Here is a 27,475-nt window from a genome sequence, read left to right on the forward strand (position 1 = left end):
GGGGGGTAGATATTGGACTGAAGTTAGGGGTAGGTTCTTCACTCAGCGAGTCGTAAGTTCATGGAATGCCCTGCCAGTAGCAGTGGTGGACTCTCCCTCTTTATGGGCATTTAATAGGTATATGGAGGATAGTGGGTTAGTATAGGTTAGGTGGGCTTGGATCGGCGCAACATCGAGGGCCAAAGGGCCTGTACTGCGCTGTATTCTTCTATGTTCTATGAGTGCAAACAGGCCATTTCTCCAACAAGACTAAACCAACCCTCTGAAGAGCACCCTCGCCAGACATATCCCCCTATCCTTTTCTCTGTAACCCTGCATTTCCCATGGCTAACACACCTAGCCTACAATTCCTTGAACACAATAGGCAATTTAGGATGGCCAATTCTTCAAGCCAAGAAGTTTGGTGTAAATGTTCTGGAATCCATGTTATCGGAGGGATGTAATTGCACTGTAGAGGGTACAGATTGGATTTACTGACTGGAGGGTTTTAGTTATGAAGAAGAGGTTGGAGTAATTTTCCTTTCGAGCAGATGAGACTGAGGTGGGGATGGGGTGGACGTGATTGAGATGACTACAGTTATGAAGGACTTAGACTGGGTAAACAGGAAGAAGCTTTTCTCCTTGATGGCAGGATCAATTACCAAAGGGCTTGAGGTTTAGAGGGGATGTGAGTAAAAAGCTTTTTATCCAGAAAGCAGTGAGAATCTGGAATTCACTACCTGTAAGGGGATAGAGTTAGGAATCCTCATAGGATTTAAGTATATGTGCACTTGCAGTGTCACAGTGTACAAGGTTATAGGTGAAGTGCTGAAAAATGAAATTAGAATAGTTAGGTTCTTTTTGACTGGCAGAGATTTGAAGGGCTTTTTTACGCTCTGTAGACTTCTGTAAATGTAAATACTTGGTTTTTGATCCTGATAAGCAGCCTGGGGACTAATGGCTGATGGCCTGAATTTGGTAGACTTTGCTCGATCCCTACTCTTTGGTGTTCTCTGCCCCAAAAGCATTGGATAAGGTCCATAGATAGTTGTAGGGCAGGGACTTGGTAAGCAAGGATGGGGAGGGTTGGTGGTTGAGGTGAAAGGTTATCTATGGTGGGTGAGAATGCAGTGTAATCAGATTGGCCATAATCTTATGGAATGGCAGAACAGGCTTGAGTAACCAGGTGTACATAGTGAGTCACGAAGATGCTGACTGAAACATTGCTGTGTGATCTCTTTTGGACTTGATAATAGTGTAGCTAATTGGTTATGCAAAGTGTTTGAAATGGTACATTATTGGAAGTAAATTAATGATAATGGGAAAAAAAAGGCACCAATCCCCAAAACATAAAAGGTGTTGGTGAGAACATTGCATGTGCCCTAACTATAAATTTTCCAGATATTTTGATTTAGAACTGTTTCTTTACATTGGAAAATTGACACTTTGATATTTAAGAAGAATGAGTGGGAAGACTTACAAGAAAATAGACTATTAGCCTACCATCTGTTGTCAATAAACAAACTTAAATAATTAACTGAACCTGAAAGAGTCAGCATGAAATTGTAAAGACAGTTTATACTTGACAAAATTGCTTGAATTGGGCATATGTATTATTTATATAAACTTCCAGAAGACATTTGTCAAAAGTCTCTTCGAAGAGACTGTTGCAGTCCCATGAAATTGAAGACAAATTATTCACCTAGTTAGGAAACTGGCTGAGTGGAAGGAGATGAAGAGTAGTGAATACAAGCAGGTACTCTAATTAGCAGATGTGACTACTGGTGTCCTGTTTGGATTCATATTGGGGCCTCAATTACTGCAATTAAAATAACATCTCAGACGATAGAATAGAAACCTGTATATCTAAATTTACTGATTACAAAGATAAGTAGCGTGGTATTATGCCAGAAGCATAAAATTACGTGGACATTTTGTTAGGTTACGCCAATAGGAAAACTGTAGTAAGTAGATTTCAATGTAGATTGCTGAGGTATTATCCAAGAATATGTCATTTCTAAATTGTGAAAACCAAAAAAAAGAAATGGTCAAAGGAGACCTGCAGTTCCAGGTACGTGGATCATCAAAGTGTCATGGACAGATACAGCAAACAGTTTTAAAAAAAAACGTAATGGCGTGCTGGCCTTTTTATACTTAGAGGACTTAATTATAATGGGATAGAGTTTCTGCTTTAGCTGTTCAAAGCCTTATTCAGACTGCATCAGGAGGACTGGGAACAGTTTTGCAACCAGTCCAGGCAACAGGCAGTAAAGAGGATTGTTTAGTCTGTCTATCTTTTAAGGTTATATCCATGCCTGAGTATCCCTTGAGAGGGAGCAAGACTACTTTAACATGCATGATCCCTTCTGCAACCAATGCATATTAGGGCATATGTCAGTCCCCAGTAATCAGTCTGGTAAATCTTCTTTGCCCTCCTTCAACTGTGGTGAAGAACACAGCAAGAGGTTAAAATGGAGCATCCACTTGATATTTCTGCCTGAAATTGTTGCATGCACTTCTGCTTTGTTCTTTTATTCTGACATTTTGAGCCCCATCGTCATTCAGTCTGTGGATGCATTTGGAGGCTTCTCATGATTATTTGTGGAAAGATTGCAGGGCTTGGAACAGATCGGTTGGTTACCTGGAGTAAGGGTGCAATGTGTGCATCACGGCACCTGACGTCATGGAGGAGGATTTCATTTGGCCCTTCCTTAAATCCAGTATTTTCTAGCTGGGTGCTCTCATCTCCCTCCCCACTTTGGTACTTAGCTGCTTCTGTTTGTAGCCTTCCTCCTGCATGTCTTCGTGAGAAGACTGCTGGCCTGTCTTTGCTGTAGCTGATGCTTTCCACTCTAATCTTGGCCTGTGGTGGTACTGTGTATTTTTATTTTGAGATTTCTCCTCATCATTTGCCATTCGTGTTGTTGTCTGCTGCCTTCTACTCATCTCTAGAGTCATAGAGATATACAGCATGGAAACAGACCCTTCGGTCCAACCCATCCATGCCGACCAGATATCCCAACCCAATCTAGTCCCACCTGCCAGCACCTGGCCCATATCCCTTCAAGCCCTTTCTATTCATGTACCCATCCAAATGCCTTTTAAATGTTGCAATTGTACGAGCCTCCATCACTTCCTCTGGCAGCTCATTCCATACACGTACCATCCTCTATGTGAAAATGGTACCCCGTAGGTCAGTCATATCTTTCCCCTCTCACCCTAAACCTATGCCCTCTAGTTCTGGACTCCTTCACCCCAGAGCAAAGACTTTGTCTATTTATCCTATCCATGCCCCACATAATTTTGTAAACCCCTATAAGGTCACCCCTCAGCCTCCAACGCTCCAGGGAAAACAGCCCCAGCCTGTTCAGCCCCTCCCTATACCTCAAATCCTCCAACCCTGGCAACATCCTTGCAAATCTTTTCTGAACCCATTCAAGTTTCACAGCATCTTTTCTATAGGAAGGAGACCAGAACTGCACGCAGTATTCCAATAGTGGCCTAACCAATGTCCTGTACAGCTGCAACATGACCTCCCAACTCCTGTACTCAATATTCTGACCAATAAAGGAAACATACCAAATGCCGCCTTCACTATCCTGTCTACCTGCGACTCCACTTTCAAGGAGCTATGAACCTGCACTCCAAGGTCTCTTTGTTCAGCAACACTCCCTAGGACCTTACCATTAAGTGTATAAGTCCTTCTAAGATTTGCTTTCCCAAAATACAGCACCTCGCATTTATCTGAATTAAACTCCATCTGCCACTTCTCAGCCCATTGGCCTTTCTGATCAAGATCCTGTTGTAATCTGAGGAAACCTTCTTCGCTGTCCACTGCACCTCCAATTTTGGTGTCATCTGCAAACTTACTAATTATACCTCTTATGCTTGCATCTGAATCATTTATTTGAATGACAAGATGTAGAGGACCCAGCAGCGATCCTTGTGGCACTCCACTGGTCACAGGCCTCCATTCTGAAAAACAACCCTCCACCACCACCCTTCTAAATGCTGCAGGGTCCCCAAGCAGAAAATTAGGTTTTATTCTTCCAGTTTACACTGAGCTTTGCTGGAGCACTGCAGCAAACCCAAGACAGAGATGTTGGCGAGGGAACATGGTTGTGTGTTGAAGTACTTGGCAACTGGAAACTCGGGGTAATTTTTATGTACAGAATGCAGGTGTTCTGCAAATATAGAGGAGACCACATTATGAGCAACAAATACAGTAAACTATATTACATGAATTGCAGGTAAATCACTATTTTATCTGGAAGGTGTATCTGTAGCCTTGGGTGGTGAGGAGGGAGGAAGTAAATGGGCAGGCGTTACACCTTCTGCAGTTAAATCAAAGTATCTTGAAGGTGTGGGAGGTTTTGGAGTGGAGAAGGAGTGGACTAATGTGTCCCAGAGGGAACAGTCTCTGTAGAAGACTGACAGGGGAGGGGAGGTGAATACGTATCTGGTGGTGGCATCCCACTGAAGGCAACAGAAATGATAGCTTATGAACTTTTGGATGTGGATGATGGTGGGGTGGTAAGTGAGGATCAGGGAATCCCCATTGTTGTGGGAGGGAAGAAAGGGTGTGAAGGCAGAAGTGCAGGAGATGGGTTGGACGTGGCTGAAGCGGAGAAGCCCTGATGGAGGATGGATGTGTAATGGTTCCTCATCCATGGTGAAAAGGAAATGGCTGGAGCCTGCAAACTGGAAATTCTGAAATTGATGTAAAGCATTAGAAGAATCACACATGTAAGTGGGAAGGGATTGGACAAGTGGAGAAAAAAATCAAATTGAGGTAGGCAGAAATGAGTTCTGTGAGGCAGGAGCAGGTAGAAACAATAGATCTGCCTGGGGAGTCCTGTTTGTGGACTTGGAGGATGTGGAAGCAGGCTGTACTGGTTTGGAGCACTGTACCCTTGGAGTGGTGGGGGAATCATCAGATCAAAAAATATTCGTAACCATCGAGAATACAAATGCTTGGTGTTCACTGGTGGGATCATAGTCCAAAGGGAGACAAATGAAGGTGTCTGAAACGTGCTGCTCAGCCTCCTCCATGCAGAAGTCAGTATGCCAAACAACACCAGCCCCAGTTATTGGCAGGCTTGATTACAAAAACAGGGTTGTATCTGAGAGCATGGAATGCAGTCAGTTCAGCGGGAAATAGGTTTGAATGGGTGAGGGGATAAAGAAATTGAGGTGACTGATGTGATGTTGACCATTCTCGATGAATAGGTTGAATGCAGGTAAACTTCTCTTAGCTGGATTACTCTTTGACTGTAAAATTGATGGTAGACAAGCAGGAGGCTGGAAGAACACAGCAAGCAAGGCAGCATCAGGAGGTAGAGAAGTCGATGTTTCTGGTATACTTTTCCACCTCCTGATGCTGCCTGGCTTGCTGTGTTCTTCCAGCCTCTCGCTTGTTTACTTTGGATTCCAGCATCTGCAGGTTTTTTGTCTGTAAACTTGATGGGCCAAATGGCTTTGGTCTGATTCTTTGCACTTCAGGTATGCTTCATTCAATCATATAATTGATTCCATGATAGGGGTCTGTACGTAACATAACCATGTCAGAGATCAAACAAAATGATAACATATCCAAATCTTTTAACTTTTCTTCTAATTCAACCTGTGTATCTTTAAGTAATTTTATGATGTCTTCATGAGTACATGGCATACCTTCTGGCATCTGTAACCAGATGATTATCGTGTCCTGAATGTAAGATGTTCTGACCTGCTCCACGTCCTGCAGACCTTCTTCTGTGCTGGACTATTCTATGATTATATGATATTGTCAACAGAAACAGCAGATTTAACAGTTTCATAATACAATATACAAGTGTTAACTTAAATAGGTTGAAAGCCAGAAGGCCATTGTGAATGATGTAGTTTTGGGAAGTGCGGTGTCATGTTTGAAAAAAAAATTACTTGTCCTACATGCCATTCTTGGATCATTTAAATTCGGAAGGATCCAGTTGTTGTTTGACCATTTCAAACAATTCTTTTATTCTTTAGCCTGCTAACCAAGCTAAATTTTTGAAAAGTGGCACTTGGCTAATAAATCTTACATGTATGCTGGAACACTCAGTGATTGCCTTCTATTAAAGTTTATGTCCTCAACGTATGAGGCATTTTCAAAGCTAACATTGCTTGACAGAAATTGTACAGCCATCAGCATTTCAACATTTCCGTATCATCAGCCTTTGGAATGCATCAGAAAGCTATGCCATTTACCAAAAACCAAGATGAGTGCTACTATCGGTGGGGCATGTTTGATTGCTGAATTGCAAATTTTAAGGAACTTGAATATTTGTAGGATTTTTATGCAATGAAGTTACTTAATACTATGATACTGAGAATGTCAGTAATATTTTTATAATGACATCACTGTAACCTTTGCATTTTTGGATAGTTATTTTTACCTTCAAGTACAGTGTACATGAATATAAACTTCTGCTCACACATCACTTAACCTGGCTATAAAACTGCCATATGTATGCTTCAGAGGCTTTCTTGTGAAAGACCAATTACTCAAGCAGTTTGTTAAAATCTTTCACTGATATAGTATCTGCCACTTGCAGTTCTACTTTCAGACCTGCTGTCCTATTACCCATAAGGATAGCAGGTGTAGCCTGTAACTTGAAGATAAAAACCTTAATCTCACAGGTTCTGTAATCTTCCTTATTAAAGCTGCGTAAGTTATAGTTTTGCACACTTTTTTTCCTAATCTACGTGAGTTTGGCTGCATGTGGAGGCTGTTTAACGAAATGTAAGTAGTTATTTTTTAAAATGTTGATATCGTTTTCAGTTTTCATTTTCAGTATTCTGTAGGAAAATAAATTGCAGATTATGCACTTTTGCAGTATTATTTACTATAAATTTTCAAATCAATCTTCCGGGAAAAAAAAATGTTTAACTTATGAGAGAATGGAAGCAAATGTAATCTGGAAAAACAGATTAAGATTTTTAAAATTAAGACATTAACATAGGTTGACCCGAGAATTTTATTTGACCTGCTGTATACAAAAGAATAGGTTTAGAGCTACTGTACTGTGAAAGTAATCTAAATTCTTACAGAAGTTGTGAGTAGTATTCAGCAGACCAGGCAGCATCTGCAGAGAGAAACAGATGTTAATATTTGAGGTCTGTGACATTCTATCAAAGACACAGATGTGAAATATCTGTTTCTCTGCATAGAGCTGCATGTCCAGCTAATTATCTCTAGGACTTTTTTTAATGTTGTTTCAGTTTTCTAGCATTTGCAATGTTACACTCTTGTCTGTTCTTAGATATTTATTTTGTGCAAGTATGATTGCAAATCTTTGCAAGATGAAAAAAAGTCAGATTCTCTTCCAAATGCAACTCGTAAGTTTTTCTTCTTTCCCTTATTCACTGGAAAAATATTCTGACTCTTCCCTTCTCCACCCTCTGCCAACTTTCCCAGACGAGAATTCCCCTACTGTCCTGTGGATGACATCTGTTACTTTGCATTAACTTTATTTCCCACCACAGTAGCTGTTATGCAGTTAGCTGTTTAAGGGGCTCTTGAATGTATACTTACTGTCCTTGGCCAATTGTTGCCACATTTGGCCCTTTCTTTCCAAATCTCCCCAACCTTGTAGCATCCTTAAACACAGGTGAGGTGCCGGAGGACTGGAGGGTTGCTCATGTTTTCCCATGTACAAGAAGGGTAGTGGGGATATCGCGGTTAATTACTGACCAGTGAGCCTGATGTCAGTGGTGGGAAAGTTGCTGGAGAAGGTAGTGAGGGATAAAACTATCCATATTTAGAAAAGAATGGACTTATCTGTGATAGGCAACATGGTTTTGTGCGGGGGAGATTGTGCCTTACCAGCTTTGAGCAAGTGACTAAGTTGATAGATGAAGGAAGGGCTGTTGATGTCATATACGTGGACTTTAGTGAGGCATTTGATAGGGTTCCCCATGGTAAACTAATGGAGAAAGTGAAGTCACATTATGTGCAGGGAGTTTTAGCTAGGTGGATAAAGAACTGGTTGAGCAATAGGAGACAGAAACTAGTAGTTGAAGGGAGTTTCTAGAAATGGAGAAGGGTGATCAGTGCTGAGGCCACTGTTGTTTGCGATATACATAAGTGATCTGGAAGAGGGCACTGTTGGTATGATCAGCAAGTTTGCAGATGACACAAAGATTGGTGGAATAGCAGAAAGCGTAAGGGACTGTCAGAGAATACAGGAGGATATAGATGGACTGGAGAGTTGGGCGGAGAAGTGGCAGATGGAGTTCAATCCAGGCAAATGTGAGGTGATACATTTTGGGAAGTCTAATTCTAGAGCAAATTATACAGTAAACGGAAGAGTCTTGAGAAAAGTTGATGAGCAGAGAGACCTGGGAGTTCAGGTCTATTGTACCCTGAAGGTTGCTGCACAGGTGGATAGAGTGGTCAAGAAGGCATATGGTATGCTTGCTTTCATCGGACAGGGTATTGAGGATAAGAGCTGGCAAGTCATGTTAAAATTGTACACGACGTTGGTTCGGCCACATTTAGAGTACTGTGTACAGTTCTGGTCACCACATTACCAAAAGGATGTGGACGCTTTGGAGAGGGTGCAGAGAAGGTTTATGAGGATGTTGCCTGGTATTAAAGGTGCTAGCTATGAAGAGAGGTTGAGTAGGTTAAGTTTGTTTTGATTAGGAAAAAAGGAGATTGAGGAGGGGGACCTGATTGGAGGTCTACAAAATCATGAAGGGTATAGACAGGGTACATAGAGGTAACCTTTTTCCCAGGGTTAAGGATTCAACAGCGAGAGGTCATGCTTTCAAGGTGAGAGGTGAAATGTTTCAGGGGCAGACACAAAGCAAGTACTTTACACAGGGGCGGTAGGTGTCTGGAACGCGTTGCCAGCAGAGGTAATAGAGGCAGGCACAGTAGATTCTGCAACTCTATGGTCTTATTGCACTATGGCAACTTTACATTTACAAGGATATTTGCACACAAGTTATTGAAACTCGTCATAGCTATGTAAATTTGTCCATTATGGGCATGTTTTAGAAGCCACTTAAGGTCGAAACACTCTAAATCTCTTCAATTTACATTTTACTTTAATCTACCGGATTATATTTCTTTTCTTCTTTACCTATTTGAAACTCTTCTCTACAATTATTAACGCCTCCTTTCATTTCTCTGCTTCCCTCCCTATCCATTTTAGAAAAACTGATGCTTTCCTCTGTTCTCACTTGATTTTTTTTTCAAAAATCCCATCCACATGCTTGTCACTGTCCATCGTGAACATCAATCTTAGCCAGCTCAAACTACTCTTGTATAGACAGGATAGATCAATTGAGTCCTTAGAAGAGTATAAAGGATGTAGGAGTGTATTTAAGAGGGAAATCAGGAGGACAAAAAGGGGACATGAGATAGCTTTGGCAAATAGAATTAAGGAGAATCCAAAGGGTTTTTACAAATATATTAAGGACAAAAGGGTAACTAGGGAGAGAATGGGGCCCCTCAAAGATCAGCAAGGCAGCCTTTGTGTGGAGCCACAGAAAATGGGGGAGATACTAAATGAATATTTTGCATCAGTATTTACTGTGGAAAAGGATATGGAAGATATAGAATGTAGGGAAATAGATGGTGACATCTTGCAAAATGTCCAGATTACAGAGGAGGAAGTGCTGGATGTCTTGAAATGGTTAAAGGTGGATAAATCCCCAGGGCCTGATCAGGTGTACCCGAGAACTCTGTGGGAAGCTGGAGAAGTAATTGCCGGGCCTCTTGCTGAGATATTTGTATCATCGATAGTCACAGGTGAGGTGCTGCTGTACACCTCTATGACTCTAACCTTTGCATGCAACCTGTAGGCTGGCGGGCTTATCTTGCCACTCTCTTGCCTGTCTAGCCTATGTTTCCTAGAGCTAATCCTGAATATGCTGCTATGAATGTTGGTGTTGGAGGGAATGGCTGCTTGTGTATGTGATGCCAATCAAGAGGGTTACTTTGTCCTGGATAGTGTCAAGTTTTTTGGAATGGTGTTGGAGTTGCACTCATCCAATCAAATGACTTGTGCTTTGTCGATGGAAGACAAGCTTTGGGGAGTCAGGAGATTCGTTCTTTGCTGCAGTATTCCTAGCCCCTGACTAGTTCTTGTCGCCACTGTCTGCGTGATGATCCCAGTTGAGTTTCTGCACAATGGTAACCCCCAGGATATCAATGGTGGGGAATTCAGTCATGTTAACATTGAACAACTTACGTTACCGATAAGTGGTTAGTTTGTCTCTGATTGGAGATAGTCATAGCCTGGCATTTATGCAGTGTGAGCGTAATTTGTCACTTGCCAGCCCAAGCCTAGATATTGTCCAGATCTTGTTGCATTGCTAGTCAGTATCTGAGTACTCATAAATTGTGCAATCATTTGTGAACATCCCCATTAATGAAGCAGTTGAAGATGATTAGGCCTAGGATACTGCACTGAGGAACTCCTGCAGAAATATCCTAGACAGAGACGTCTGACCTCCAGTGGAAGTGTGGGATAGCAACCATTCAGGTTTTGACCTTTATTCATGACCTGAAGCTGCTGTATCTATTGAATCCCCCATTAAAGTAATTTATAACCTAGAGAAGCCATTGGAGCTTCCAAATCTGACTTTAGGTTGTCCAACTCTTTTCCTTTTGGAAAGGGAATTGTACAGCTACTAACAGCCTATAATCATCTTTATACTTGCCTCTTTAATCTTTATCTTTAGCTAAAAATGATACACATATCTTATGTCATTGTCCCCTTTACTTGAGTAGCTGTAGCAGTAGTTTTACGATTATCTAAAACTAAATCTTCGCTCGCGTTTTCTTTTATAAGTTGAAACTCTTGAAGGCATGAAATAGCTAAGCAAATTATACAAATTCATCGTTCACCAGTTAGCCTGAGAATGTTTGGTTTGATCATTACAACCCCTTCATCATTAAAAGTCTACCCTTGATCCTGCTGATCTTGCAAACTATTAGATTACTTAGTGTGGAAACAGTACCTTCGGCCCAACAAGTCCACACCAACCCGCTGAAGCGCAACCCACCCAGACCCATTCCTCTACATTTACCTAACACTACGGGCAATTTAACATGGCCAATTCACCTAACCTGCACATTTTTGGATTGTGGGAGGAAACAGGAGCAGTCAGAGGAAACCCACGCAGACATGGGGAGAATGTGCAAACTCCACACAGCGAGTTGTCTGAGGTGGGAATTGAACCCAGGTTTCTGGCGCTGTGAGGCAGCAGTGCTAACCACCGTGCCGCCCATATTACTCCATCTTCAACTTGCATTCCCTCTCCTAAGTCTTTTTGTTTGTTGTTCACTCCCAAAGTTGTATCGTCCTTTCCCAAAAGGCAGTTTTAATTCCTCTAGTCAGGTTTCTGCTCCTGCTGGTATACATAAATGGCTGTTAATAAAATTGCAAATAGCATTCTGATTGTGATAAAGATGGGCTGCCCCTTTTTTTTGTATTATTTTTGATATGCATGCAGCCTTTCAGATGGTCAATCACACCAATATGTTCCAGCACTATTCAACTAATATATAATGGGGGAAATTGCACTTGCCTGGTCTCATTTTTACTATCTAAACATAGCTAGAGAATCACAAACAATTGCTTCTCTTCCCATTTCACGTTTATCTCTATTATCTCCCAGAGATACTCAGTTGTGTCCCTCTTCAGCTCTTTTGTTGCAGAAAAGCTCATTCATGCTTTAATTACATTTAATTATCATGTTTGCTCTACATCCTTGGAAATTGTACCTAACAAAACGTTTATTGTGCTCATCTTGAAAATTTCAATTGACCAATCTTGGGGACAGGCGGCAAATTTTCACCACACTTTGTATAAAAGAAGAGTGCTTTCTGATTTCCTTCCTAGCTACAAATTTAAGAATATACCAATTTCATCTGTATAATCCATGTCTATGTCATCTCTAGACTTGGCTCTTTTAATATACGCTTTACTGACCTTCCACATTCTACCTAAAGTTGAGATAATCAAAAACTGTAACTGTGTTCTAACATTCGTCAATTCCTGTTTACTCAGTGTCCCTCCTCACTTGCTAATGCTGGCTCTTGGTTAAGCTCATGTTCTGGACCAGAACAATCCCCTCAAAACATACAAAAAAAGTAACCTAGAACGTACATTTTTCTTATTCTAAAGGTGTCATCCCATTTCCGTCTCTTCCCTCACCCTCACCCCCAGGTCGAATCAAAAAACTCAGAGACACTGCATAGTTTTACCTCCTTCATTTTTATTCTGGACCGTGGAGGGAGAACAATCACCCACGTGCATAGAGACATGCGTTTTTGGTCTTCTCTGGAAAGAGCAATTTCTTAATGAATTGTATAGTCATTTTACAATGAGAAGTTTCCAGATAAAGCAGCATACATATTAATTGGGTGACCGTTACAATCAACGAGTATCAATGGCAGAGACCAAGCCCTTTACTGTTGTCCAATGAATGTTTTTAACCTTGTTAACTGGATTCATACAGTGGAAATTTTTCTCCTTGTTAGCTGACCTTGCATATGAATGCTTCCAATATTGCTAAATGGCTCTACATGATGAATGCTTTTCCACCTTGTTAACCCTTTACCCTTGCCTCTCGCATCCCATTGTTAACTGTAAGTTCTTATCTGATCTAAGTCATGCTCAGCTGAGCCTTTTGTTTCATAAAACTCAGAACTTAACTTTTTCCCTGCCTGCTTATACCCTATACACATTCTCAAAGATAACTGTGAGGTGTTGCGTTCCAGATACAATTTGATTGGTCAAACTACTCAACTTTAAGCAAATCCCACTTTGTTTTTACAGTACAGTTAAAATACAAGCAAAATAAAATTAGAAGAATCAGCTTAACTGTAACTATCAAAGTACATAACAAAATAATATATATTAACTGCTACTAATTAACTGTTCCAATAGAGTAACATTCCATAAACACATCCCTTGACAAAGGCAAATTCAGTAAAACACATTGTCTCATATGCAATTCTAGCAGCAGGAGGAGACCTCCAGCTTGTTGCAGTAACAGAGAGGAATGAGAGCTTCCACATTCAACTTCAAGACCTTGGCAACTGCAGAAAGCTAAAATTAAAAATCCTGGTTCTGTGGGAGCTTGACCCCGCCCATTCGGGCTGCCTCTATTGTTGCAACTTGAGGGGGGGACCCTCAAGGTTTACTTTATTGGCTTTGAGCAGACGACTTGGCACCTCTGTCTCAACCTTTCTTCATAAAAGAAATTCCAGGATAAAATATACCTCTTAAAGCTGCAGTATCATCGTACCTGGACACTACAATCTTGAATCTATGCGTTCCTCTAATTCTGGTTTCTTGTACATTTCCAATTTTATTTGCTTGACCATTGGCAGCAAAGTTTTCTGCTGCTGAGGCCCAAGCTCTGGAATTGCTTCTTTAACCTTTCTACCTCAATTCTCTTGTGTAAGACTCTTCTTAAAACCTGTCTCTCTAATTGGTCATCTGCACTGGTATTTTCTTTTATAGCTCAGTATCATATTTTGTTTTACAAAGCCCTTATGAAGCACTTTAAGAAGTCCAAGTGCACTACAAATTGAAATTTTTGATGCACAGTGATTTGCACATTATTAGTTGGATATTACTCCACAAACCTTTCAGGGTTCACAAATGATGATGAATGCAAAATCTACTTGACCATCACACATCTTCATAAGACATGAGATGATCTCAATTTTCCTTCCCGTACATGCAAACATAATTTATTTTTCAAGATTTGATCGATTGGTTAAATCAATTAAAAAATCAAACAATTTAGTAATCATTGTTGTAGTGTGATGGTTTAGAAACATGAAGGAAAACATGAGCATCCAAGACAATTGATGGCGAAGTTATTATTTTTGGAATTGTCACTGTTGTCTTGTAGGCAAAGGCAGCAATACTTCTCCGCAAATGGGAATGAGATGAAGTCCAGTTAGTCTAGCTGTTTTTAATGATTTTGGTTGAACAATAAAAATTTATTCAGAAGATGGATAGACAACCTCTCCTTTGAGTCTTAAGTGAGACATTTTGCATACAATTGAAAAAAAAATCAGTGTGATGTAATGTTACTGTAGTATAATTTTTTTGACTTTGTTTCAGGTATGTGATTATTTTTCAGAAGTGATCTTATTCTATACCACTCATAAAACATTTTCCATTTTTTTAAATTTGGGTACAAAAGAAAGAGTTTGAAATGCATAATTTTGACAACACTTTTGTATTATACTCACACATGAGCTGTATTTTGTATTAAAATTGATACGTAAGGATCTTTTACTTTCAGACAAATTTATTGGAAAGCAATAAGTCCACTGTACTTTGAAGTACAGTTGCACAATCCTTTATCTGAAATGTTCGGGACCAGCTGGTTTTCGGAATTCAGAATTTTCAAATTTCAGAATATGTGACAGTTTGATGGTGAAATTTTTAACAATCTTATTGGAGGAGCAGACTCACTGAGTAAAGCGGGCGTTAAGACAGAATTGAGGCCTGCCAGTGCTGGGCCACGCCTGTGCCCACCACGTTGTAACTGAGTGACATGCATTGAGTGGGTGTCGACTTGGGTTAACTGTTTGCACGCCCAATAACTTTGTTAATGATAAAAAAACTTCACAAAGAAACTTTTGGAGCTTTTCAGATTTCGGATAAAGGGTTGTCCATCTGTCCAACAGTTAAACATTTTACTGTTAATTTTTCAGTGGAATTGATGCCTTTTTTAAAAATTTAGTTTATGCAGAGGAGTTTGGATACAGAAACTAAGAAGCAATTGGAAGAAGAAGAAAAGAAGATAATTAGTGATGAGCACTGGTATTTGGATTTACCAGAATTGAAAGAAAAAGAGTAAGTAAACTACTCTTTACAAAGATTTGTTAATGACTCCACTTGAAAACATTTGCATCATTCTTGCCCAACAATTCTAGCCTTTAGAATTCAAAAAGCATTGTTCTCAACATGGATGTAAGATCAACCAAGCATGCTGAGTTAGATTGATTCAGAGACACAGATATATGGAATGTAAGTACAGGGCCAAATCATTTGATCCTTCAAGCTTAATATGCTGTTCAATTTAAACATAGCTGTTCATTCAGTACAGTACTTTGTTTGGAGAAGATTTGTAGCTCGGGTTGTGAATCAGGTTGTAAGTTCGCTCACTAAGGTAGTAGATTTGTTCTTAGATGTTTCATCACCATGCTAGGTAACATCAACAGTGAGCCTCCGATGAAGTGCTGGCGTTTGGTCCAGCTTGCTGTTTGTGTGTCTTAGTCTGTTGTGTTTGGTGATTTCACTTCCAGTTCTTTTTCTCAGAAGTTGGTAAATGGGGTCCAAATCGATGTGTTAATGGAGTTCCCATTTGAATGCCAGGCCTCTAGGAATTCCTGTGCATCTGTTTGTTAGCCTGTCCCAGGATGGATGTATTGTTCCAGTCAGACTGGTGTCCCTCTTTGTCTGTGTATATGGATACTAATGGTAGTTGGTCATGTCTTTTGGTGGATAGTTGGTGCTCATGTATCCTATTGACTAGTTTCCTGCCTGTCTGTCCAATGTAATGTCTATTGCAGTCTTTGCAGGGTATTTTGTATATGATGTTCATTTTGCTGGATGTTGGTACGGGGTCCGTTAAATTCACCAGGACCTATTTCACTGTTGTGGTAGGTTTGTGACGACCAGACTACTGCGGCTCCTAGGCATCATAGTAGCCCACAAGCTATCCCTACTCCTATACTCGAATACTCTCAGGCAGAAGAAATGTTCACAAGCAATAATTATTGAAACATCAAGATTTCCTAACGATTTTATTGCCTCTTCGTTGGTGTATTCTCTACTTTCTTGTGGGTTCACCTTTAAGAATGTTTGCAATTTTCCTTTGGATCATTGTATAGCTTTACAAAATAATTACAGACTTGTTTTTCAAGATTATTTCAAACCATTTTTGTCAAGTGAACAGTTAATTTGAGCTTGCCCAATTAAGATTTGAATAAGTGCTAAGAAGTTGAGATTTAAAAATATTTTTGTGTTTTTTATTTGTGATGATCATTTTGCACATAAAATAGTTGACTTCCTACATTGATTCATTGTGAAATAGTTAGTATAAAATTATCACTTTCAGTGACAGCTTTGAATGCAATTTTATTAGGATCAGCATGAAAATAATACTGTATTATGTTACCATGGCTTACATTCTAATAGTTTGCAATTTGTTTGAAAATTCAAACAATCATGCTGTATATCGACCCAGTCTAATTAAGTTTACAGTTACAATACTGAACATATTATGTAAATAATTTTGATGGCAAAAGGTTCTTTAAAGATCATTTAGTTCTTAGCACAATCTACATATCTTAAATAAAGGTGTAAGCACTGTTTTCTGAAGTTTGGACCCCAAAGAGTAATATTCCGAGCTAAAGGAGAGACATCTTCAATATTTATAGAAATGATTGATTGTTGTTTTAGGGTAATTTATATATATTAAAACAAGTTAAGTTCTTCCAGGCTTTATCAAATTTATTCATGTTGTAATACCTTAAAATCACCATCAAATATTACCTCAAACTAACCTTGGCCTTTAGTTGTGTCAGTTGAATTGGGTATCCAAAACCAAAAGAAAAGCTTGAAAGTGATTACAAAGTGAAAACAAAATACAAAATGTAAAACCACTTAGAAGGTACACTAGTGTTACAGCGATCAGGAAAGCATCATTTATAAGCTAGTTCTTAGCGTATGCATTGATAAACCTGACTCCCTTACCCTAGTGACAGATTTATAGATGCAATTTCTTGTGATGCAGGAGCTGACAGTTTCTTGGAATTCAACTGTATCAGTTGCTGTATAGAAATACTGACAACCAGTTTGTTTCTTCCTTCATGTTGATCTAATTGTTTACAAGGTGAGAGTTGTTTTTAAGCATGTACAGGAACATTCCCAAAGAAAACAGTTATCACTGATCACAGAGGGAAGTACAACATAAATAGGCCAGTTAAGAAACATTATTAGTCAATCTTGTGATAAAATAGTTTTTTCTTTCTCATTTATTTTCAGTCAGAAGCAGACAGGTAGATGTTTTCTTATACCAGTCAGAAATCTATTTTATAATCAGCATCTTTCACTAATTTGTCTTCTTTCTCTTCATTTCCTTTCTGAGCTTAACTGCAGACCACATAATTTCCCTTTCTGATCTACATGGTGATTGATAATGTAAATTATTCACTTTCCTCAGATATTGTCCACTTACTTGACAACCCATCTTTGATCTTGATCTTATAGTGCTGCTTCTGTATAACTCGCCCATCCTCTTAAAGCAAGCTATCTCTGCAGTTCCATATTTGAACCTCTCTTAAACATATTTCTGATCTTAGTAAAAGCTCAAAATAGACCTCATCAAAGTGAGAAATTATATCCTCTGTCATGTAAAGACCTGGCTTTCCTCACCTTTCTTCTCTGCAGCCCATGCTGTAGTCCATTGTCCAACCAAATGGCACTGCATCGAACTGGTCCCACTCTTTCCTAACTAAATACAGAGAATCTCTTGTAATCTCTGTTTTAGCCCTCCAAAGATCTATTCTTGAACTTACTTGACAACATCATCCAAAGGCATGGTGAACTGGCAGGGACGGCATGTGAAGTTAGTGTCAGTCATGCCTGTTTCTGGTAGAAGAGCTCTGGAATAATGGTTTAAAAAGCTTTGCTGATTCAAGGCCAACATTGTTACTTTGAATGAACACTGTGTCAATTTCTAAACACTGCACTAAACAGCATAAAAGACTGCTGCCCAGTTGCACCACTTAAGTGCAACATCAACTTACAAGTTACTTTCTGGTTCATTTAATATTTTGCTGTTCCACCTTTTTTTTATGCTTTCTATAGTTGTTAGACGTTTCAAAGGTCTATACGAACTGGAGTAGCAGGAACTGCAATACTTCATTCTGGCTTCAAGCTGTTGGTATAAAATTAGTTGCTCTGAGCCATGAGTATGTCTGGCAGAATAAGCAGAGACGATCAAAACTGGACACAATTGGAAGGAGGTGGTTATATCCATACCTTTGTCACTGATCATCACATTGTTATCTTGGTCATAATGAACATAGAAGAGCACAGCCCACTGTTTCTGTGTCAACCACAATGCCATTTTTCCCTAATCCCATTTGCCTGCACGTCATCCACATCTGTATATTCCCTGCTTGTTCATGAGTATAAATGCCTCATCAATGTTATTATCATACTTGTACTCTGGTACAGTGTTCCAGACACCTACTATCCTCTTTGTAAGATACCTATCTCGCACATCTCCTTTAAACTTTCCCCCTTTCACTTTAAACCTATGCCCACCAGTATTTGATAGTTCCATTCTGGGAAAAAGATACTGACTATCTATCCTATCCATACCTCTCAGAATTTTATATACTTCTATTAGGTTGCCCATCAGTCTCTGACGCTGTTGTGAAAAGAGTTTAAATTAGTCCAACTTCTCCTGACATTGAATACATTCTAGTCCAGCGAAGATTCTAGTAAACATCTTTTGTACCCTCTCCAAAGCCTCCCTCTCTTTCCTATAGTGTGGCTGCCAGAACTTCATACAATCCTCCAAATGTGGCTTAACTAAAGAGTTATATTGCCGCAACATGACTTGCCAACTCAAAGCCTTGACCAATGAAGGCAAGTGTGATATATGCCTTCTCTACCACCTTATCCACTTGTGTTGCCAGTTTCAGGAGCTATGGACTTGCACCCCAATATCCCTCTGTATATAATTGTTGCTAAGTTAACTGTCATTTACTGTACACTTTACCTGTGCATTTGACCTTCTAAAATGCTTCTCACTTGATTAAACTGCATTTGCCATTTCTCTGCCAGTCTTTCCAAGTCGTCAATATTTTGCTGTATACTTTGACAACTTCCTCACTACTCACAACTCCACCAATTTTTGTGTTGTCTGGAAATTTAATGAAACCAGCTACATTTTCATCCAAATTATTTATATAAATTAGAAGCAACATAGGTCCTAGCACTGATCCTTGCGGAACACAGCTTGTCACAGACCTGCAGTCAGAAAAACACCCTTCCACAAATACCCTGTGTTTTCTATAACCAAGCCAATTTTATATCCAAATGAGCAATTAACCATAGATCCCATATGACTGAGATTTCTGAAAAAGCCTCCCATCAGTCACCTTGTCAAATGCTTTAGTAAAATCCATATAGACAACATCCACTGCCCTTTCCTCATCAATCGTCTTTAACATTTCCTCAAAAAACTAAAATTTGTGAGACAGCGCCTCCCCTGCATATAGCCATCTGACTATCCATAAGTCCATTATTTTCCAAGTGCAAGTAGATTCTGTCCCTAAGAATCTTCTCCAGTAATTTCTCAACCGCTGATGTAAGGTTTATCAGCCTGTAATTTCTTGGATTATTCCTGTTGCCCTTCTTAAAAAAGTGAACAACATTGGGTATTCTCCAGTCTTCTACAACCTCGCCTGTGACTAAAGAGGACACAGATCTCTTCCAAGGCCCCAGCAATCTTTTCCCTTGCCTCCTTCAGTATCTTGGGATAGACCTCATCAGGCCCTTGGGAACTTATCTACCTTGATGTTTTTCAAGACACCCAATACCACCAGCGCCTTAATATTGACATGCCCTAGAATATCAAAGTATCTCTCCCAAACCTGACCATCATCCATGTTCCTCTCCTTCATGAAGAATGCAAAGCACCCTTCTGGCTCCATGCATAATTTTCTTCCTTTATCTTTGAGTGGACTAACCGTCTTGCTCCTAATATACCTTTGGATTCAGAGGATTCAGAGACATTTCACGGTCCCCTTTTGCTCTCCTAATTCCTTCTTTAAGTTCTTTCCTGCTTCCTCAAGGTTTTTGTCTGATGACAGTTCCCTAAACCTTACATATGCTTCCTTGTTATTTTTGACTAATCTTTCTAACTTTCTCATCATCCTGGGTTCCTGGATCTTGTCAGTTATCTTTTATTCTCACAGGAACATGCTGGTCCTGAACTCTGATCAACTGGCCTCTAAAAGACTCCCACATATAGATGTAGCCAACTAGCCATCCCCAATCTTTAATTTTTTCAGTTCCTGCCCAATGGTATTATAATTGACCTTCCTCTAATTTAGTGCTTTCACCTGAAGACCAGTCTTATCCTTACCCATAACTATCTTAAACCTTATGGAATTATGATCACTGTTCCCAAAAGGCTTCCCTGCTGAAACCTTGATCACCTAGCTAGGCTTATTCCCTCGATCCATGTCCAGAGTGTACCCTTCCCTAGTTGGACTATCTATATATTGTTTCAAGAAACCCTCTTGGGTGTACATAACAAATTTTGCCCCAGAAAGCTTCTGGAGCTAAAGATGTTCCAGTCAATATTGAGGAAGTTAAATTAACCCATGACAACAATGCTATTGTTTTACCACGATCTGCTTATGTATCTGTTCCTCTGTCTCCTGCTAGTTATTGGGAAGAATGCAGCATAACCCTATCATAGTGATTTGCACCTTTCTTATTCCATATGGCCTTGCCGGATGAGCCCTCCAAGATGTCCCTTCATAGTGCAGCTGTGACATTCTCCTTAATTGGTAGTGCTACTTTCCTACTCCCTCTTTGTCATGCTTTAAATGTCTAAACCCTGGAATGTTGAGCTGCCAGTCTTTCCCTTCTCTAAACCAAGTTTCTGTAATGGCTACAAAAATCGCAGTTCCAGGTACTAATCCAAGCTCTAAACTCATCTGTCTTACCTATTAGACTCCTTGCACTGAAATAAATACAATTCAGGCCGCCAATCATTGTCATAGAGCTGTACAGCATGGATACACACCAACTCGTCCATGCCAACTAGATATTCTAAGTTAATCTAGTCCCATTTGCCACCATCTCTCTAAACCCTTTTGAGGAGGATTTAAACTAGTAAGGTGGGGGGATGGGGGTGGGACCCAGGGAGATGGTGAGGAAAGAGATCAATCTGAGACTGGTACAGTTGAGAACAGAAGTGAGTCAAACAGTCAGGGCAGGCAGGGACAAGATAGTACTAATAAATTAAACTGCATTTATTTCAATGCAAGGGGCCTAACAGGGAAGGCAGATGAACTCAGGGCATGGTTAGGAACATGGGACTGGGATATCATAGCAATTACAGAAACATGGCTCAGGGATGGGCAAGACTGGCAGCTTAATGTTCCAGGATACAAATGCTACAGGAAGGATAGAAAGAGAGGCAAGAGAGGAGGGGGAATGGCGTTTTTGATAAGGGATAGCAATACAGCTGTGCTGAGGGAGGATATTCCCGGAAATACATCCAGGGAAGTTATTTGGGTGGACCTGAGAAATAAGAAAGGGATGATCACCTTATTGGGATTGTATTATAGACCCCAGTGGTCAGAGGGAAATTGAGAAACAAACTTGTAAGGAGATCTCAGCTATCTGTAAGAATAATAGGATAGTTATGATAGGGGATTTTAACTTTCCAGACATCGACTGGGACTGCCATAGTGTTAAAGGTTTAGATGAAGAGGAACTTCTTAAGTGCGTACAAGACAACTTTCTGGTTCAGTATGTAGATGTACCTACTAGAGAAGGTGCAAAACTTGACCTACTCTTGGGAAATAAGGCAGGGCAGGTAACTGAGGTGTCAGTGGGGAGCACTTTTGGGCCAGTGACCATAATTCTATTCGTTTTAAAATAGTGATGGAAAAGGATAGACCAGATCTAAAAGTTGAAGTTCTAAATTGGAGAAAGGCCAATTTTGACGGTATTGGGCAAGAACTTTCGAAAGCTGATTGCAGGTAAAGGGACAGCTGGCAAATGGGAAGCCTTCAGAAATGAGATAACAAGAATCCAGAGAAAATATGTTCCTGTCAGGGTGAAAGGGAAGGCTAGTAGGTATAGGGAATGCTGCTTGACTAAAGAAAATGAGGATTTGGCTAAGAAAAAGAAGGAAGCATATGTTAGATATAGACAGGATAGATCTAGTGAATCCTTAGAAGAGTATAAAGGAAGTAGGATTATACTTAAGAGGGAAATCAGGAGGGCAAAAAGGAGACACGAGATAGCATTGGCAAATAGAATTAAGGAGAATCCAAAGGGTTTTTACAAATATATTAAGACAAGAGGGTAACTAGGGAGAGAATAGGGCCCCTCAGCGATCAGCAAGGCAGCCTTTGTTTGGAGCCACAGAAAATGGGGGAGATATTAAATGAGTATTTTGCATCAGTATTTACTGTGGAAAAGCATATGGAAGATATAGACTGTAGGGAAATAGATGGTGACATCTTGCAAAGCGTCCAGATTACAGAGGAGGAAGTGCTGGATGTCTTGAAACGGTTAAAGTTGGATGAAACCCCAGGACCTGATCAGGTGTACCCAAGAACTCTGGGAAGCTAGAGAATTGATTGCTGGGCCTCTTGCTGAGATATTTGTATCATCGATAGTCACAGGTGAGGTGCCAGAAGACTGGAGGTTGGCAAACGTGGTGCCACTGTTTGAGAAGGGCGGTAAAGACAAGCCAAGGAACTATAGACCGGTGAGCCTGAGCTCGGTGGTTGGCAAGTTGTTGGAGGGAATCTTGAGGGACAGGATGTACATGTATTTGGAAAGTCAAGGACTGATTAGGGATAATCAACATGGGTTTGTGCGTGGAAAATCACGTCCACAAACTTTTTGAGCAAGTAACAAAGAAGATTGATGAGGACAGAGCAGTAGATGTGATCTATATGGACTTCAGTAAGACGTTCGACAAGGTTCCCCATGGGAGACTAATTAGCAAGGTTAGATCTCATGGAATAAAGGGAGAACTAGCCATTTGGATACAGAACTGACTCAAAGGTAGAAGACAGAGGGTGGTGGTGGAGGGTTGTTTTTCAGAATGGAGGCCTGTGACCAGTGGAGTGCCACAAGGATCGGTGCTGGGTCCTCTACTTTTTGTCATTTACATAAATGATTTGGATGCGCGCATAAGAGGTACAGTTAGTAAGTTTGCAGATGACACCAAAATTGGAGGTGTAGTGGACAGCGAAGAGGGTTATCTCAGATTACAACACGATCTGAACCAGATGGGCTAATGGGCTGAGAAGTGGCAGATGGAGTTTAATTCAGCTAAATGTGAAGTGCTGCATTTTGGGAAAGCAAATCTTAGCAGGACTTACACTCTTAATGGTAAGGTCATAGAGAGTGTTGCTGAACAAAGAGACCTTGGAGTGCAGGTTCATAGCTCCTTGAAAGTGGAGTCGCAGGTAGATAGTATATTGAAGAAGGCGTTTGGTATGTTTCCTTTATTGGTCAGAATATTGAGTACAGGAGTTGGGAGGTCATGTTGCGGCTGTACACGACATTGGTTGGGCCACTGTTGGAATATTGCGTGCAATTCTGGTCTCCTTCCTATCGGAAAGATGTTGTGAAACTTGAAAGGGTTCAGAAAAGATTTACAAGGATGTTGCCAGGATTGGAGGATTTGAGCTATAGGGAGAGGCTGAACAGGCTGGGGCTGTTTTCCCTGGAGCGTCGGAGGCTGAGGGGTGACCTTATAGAGGTTTACAAAATTATGAGGGGCATGGATAAAGTCTCTTCCCTGGAGTGCGCGAGTCCAGAACTAGAGGGCATAATTTTAGGATGAGAGGGGAAAGGTATAAAAGAGACCTAAGGGGCAACGTTTTCACGCAGAGGGTAGTACGTGTATGGAATGAGCTGCCAGGCGATGTGGTGGAGGCTGGTACAATTGCAACATTTAAGAGGCATTTGGATGGGTATATGAATAGGAAGGGTTTGGAGGGATATGAGCCGGGTGCTGGCAGGTGGGACTAGTTTGGGTTGGGATATCTGGTTGGCATAGACGGGTTGGACTGAAGGGTCTGTTTCCATGCTGTGCATCTCTATGACTCTGTGCCTTTTAAATATTGTAACTGTACCAGCCTCCATCATTTCCTCTGACAGCTCATTTCATACATGCACCACCCTCTGCATGAAAAGTTACCCCATCAATCCCTTTTAAATCTTTCCCCACTCGTCTACTCTGTGATCTTGATCTCGGCTCTGCCCTCTGCAACTGGCTACTCAGCTTTCTCACCCACAAACCACAATCAGTGAAGATAAATATCTGCACCTCCTCCACAATAATACTCAACACTGGAGCCCTCCAAGAATGCGTCCTCAGTCCATACTGTACTCCCTGTGCACACAAGACTGTGTTGCGAAATTCCAAATGAATGCCATCTGCAAGTTTGCCATTGACATCACCATAATAAGACGGATATCTAACAATGACGAGTCAAAATACAGAATGGAGATAGAGGGCTTGGTGACATGGTGCAGTGAGAACAACCTTTCTCTCAACGTCGGCAAAACTAAAGAATTGATCATTGACTTCACAAAGAAAGGAGGCAAACACACCCCCATCAACATCAACGGAGCTGAGTTGAGAGGATGGACAATATCAAGTTCCTCAGTGTGATGATAACTGACAACCTGTCCTGGACTTGCCATGTAGACGTGATGGTCAAAAAAGCGCAACAACGCCTCTTCTTCCTCAGGCAGCTCAGCAAAATGTTGTATGTCCATAAGGACCATCACCAACTTCTACAGATGTACCATTGTGAGCATATTGTCCGGATGCATAACAGCCTGGTATGGCTACTGCTCTGCCCAGGATCATAAGAAACTGCAGAAGGTGGTGTGCACAGCGCAGGCCATCACGGGAGTCAACCTTCCATCACTGCCATGGAAAAGTTACCAATATCGTCAAAGACCGTTCACACCCGGTAATGATCTTCTTCAACCTTTTCCATCAGGCAGAACATGCAGAGCATACCAACAGGTTGAGGAATAGCTTCTTCCCGGCCGTTATTGGATAACAAGTCGTTCTGCTATAACATGACAGCTGTGTTCCTCTGCAACCTCGCACTATAGAAAATTGCACTGTAGAAGATTGCTAATACAGAATCATTATACCTATTTAGTACAATGTTCACAATACATCAATTGCTAAACAACCAATTCAGGCTGATGAAACGCGCATTATAGTAGAATGACCTTTTTTGAATGGGCTCTCTGACCTCCAATAATGCTGACCTTGCTAACGTTGATCTCTCTTGTATGCCCTGTGCAATGTAACCTGTATGCCTCTGTCTAAATCTTTTATTTTGTGTATCCTTGCTTACTATGATCTGCCGGTACTGCTTGTAAACTTGTAAACAGAGGTTTTCATTATACTTCGGTGCACGTGACAATAAATCAATCATTCAGTCAATGAAATCTACGCCCTCTAGTTTTTGGACTCCGCTAGCCTGGGGAAAAGACATTGGCTATTCACCCTATCCTATCTATGATGCTCATGATTACATGTAAATTTTAAAAGTGGCCTAACCAATGTCCTCCCAACTCCGATATTCAATGCACTTACTAATAAAGGCTGCCTTGACTGTGCTGAGTAACTGGAACTCTACTTTCAAGAAAGTATTAAGCTGGAGTTCAAGGTCTCTTTGTCCAGCAACACTTTCCAGGACCTTGCCATTAAGTCCTGCCCTGATTTGTCTTTCCAAAATGCTGCACCCCACATTTATTGAAAGGAAACTCCATCTGCCTATTGTACTCTGAGGTAACGTTCTTGGCTGTCCACTGCACTATCAATTTTGATGTCTTCAGCAAACTTACTAACCATACCTCCTATCTTCATATCCAAATCATTTATATAAATGATGAAAAACAGTGGACCCAGCATTGATCCTTATGGCACATTGCTGGTCACGGGCCTCCAGTCTGTGAAGCAACCCTCTACCAGCATCCTCTGTCACCTACTTTGGAGCCCAATTCTGTATCTACATTGCTCGTTCTCCCTGTTTTCCATGTGTTCTTTTGCTGGATGTGATGATTGCTGGCTTGGCCACATTTACTGCCATCCATAATTGTCATTAAGCAGTTGGCATTGCCCATCTCTGAAACCTTCTTCAGATCAACAATCCTCTGATTTTCTGACCACTTGCACATTCCTGATTTTCAATAGTGTGCCATTATTGACTAAACTCTCAGCAGTTTTGATCATTAAGCTCTGTGTCTCTTCTCTTGTTCTCCCTTTCTTGCTCTCCCCTTCTCATTTTTAGACCCTCCTTAAACATACCTGTCAGCTATCTAATATGTCCATTTTTAGTCTGGTGTACATTTTTTGTCTAGTCATACTCCTGTGAAGCACTTTGAAAGATTTGATGAAATTAAAAGAGCTATATCAGTGCAAATTATTACTATTTAAAAGCAGCTAAAGTAATCCTGTTTACAAATAATTAACACAATTAATGAAAATGTGTCAGATTGAAGTTTGCTTGATGATTTGTGATTAATGTGAGATGCCCCGTGTCATAATTAATTGGAAAATATCAGCATTTCTAAAATAAGGCATGTGTCCTGGATCTATTAGAATGCAGACATTCTTCCACATTTCAATGGAAAATGATACAGATCTTTCTAATATTGGTAAATGAACACTAAAAACCTGTCCATTACTTTCAGGGATACTTTCAACTTGGAACCTTGACCTGATTTGGTTTATCTACAACTAAAATGATCATTCATGCCTTTGTTAGCTCAAGACCTGAGTTTTCCAGTTTGCTGTTAGCTGGCCTCACACTTTTTTGGCTTGCATTGCTTTGTAATCATTTCATCCAAACTTCTGCTGCCTATGTCCTACCTTGTCCCATATTTGTTCACCCATCAACTCTCTGCTGGTTGATTTATTGCTTCCTGGTCCAGCAATTTCTCAATTTCAAAATTCTCAACCTTGTTTTCAAAACTCTGTTGAGCTTTGCACACCATTCTTATGAGGTTCCTTGAATATTTTGCTGCATTAAAGCTGCTATATAAATGCAGTTTGTTGTTGATGAATCAGAGACCAGTGTAAATACCATTGTAGGAGAAAGTGAGGACTGCAGATGCTGGAGACCAGAGTTGAACAATGTGGTGCTGGAAAAATACAGCAGGCCAGGCAGCATCTGAGGAGCAGGAGAATCGACGTTTCGGGCATAAGCCCTTCTTCAGGGCTTTTCCCTGTCTACCATTGTAGACAGGGATATCGTTGGCAAGGCTAGCATGAGTTGTGTTTGCCCAGTTACTCTGAACTGGTGTGCCTTCCAGAGGCACTTTAGTCCCTATAATAAAAGTAGAGCCACAATATTATTGAGTAGGAAAATCTAGGATAACCAACAAGAATTTTCTTTCTTGCCAGAGATGACTCCCAGCTGTTGGAGTTATTTTTTCCTTGATCCTACTTATTCTATGATGTCACAGTAGTGTAGTTATGATGCCTAGATGCGGGCAGTTATATCCATTTCATGTCTGGAATTTAGCTCCTGTGTCCATGTTTAAATTGTAATGAAGTTTGAAACTGGTTCTGATGAAACCCATCGATAATAAAATTTTTGTTATTTTGTTCATGTGATGTGAGCATTGTTGATAAGCATTTATTGCCTGTTCTTGAGAAGGCGGTGGTAAGC

At 40.5% G+C, this 27,475-nt stretch overlaps 1 protein-coding gene across 1 annotated transcript in view; it reads left to right on the forward strand.

Moving 5' to 3' along the window:
• Window positions 1-27,475, forward strand: part of mphosph6 (M-phase phosphoprotein 6) — a 50,407-nt gene that overhangs the window by 4,560 nt on the left and 18,372 nt on the right. The window contains exon 2 of the mRNA XM_043706655.1: window positions 14,728-14,840. Coding sequence (XP_043562590.1) covers window positions 14,728-14,840 — 113 coding nt within the window. The remainder of the gene's footprint in view (window positions 1-14,727; window positions 14,841-27,475) is intronic.

The sequence above is a fragment of the Chiloscyllium plagiosum genome, chromosome 17 (assembly GCF_004010195.1).
Source record: "Chiloscyllium plagiosum isolate BGI_BamShark_2017 chromosome 17, ASM401019v2, whole genome shotgun sequence".
NCBI lineage: Eukaryota > Metazoa > Chordata > Chondrichthyes > Orectolobiformes > Hemiscylliidae > Chiloscyllium > Chiloscyllium plagiosum.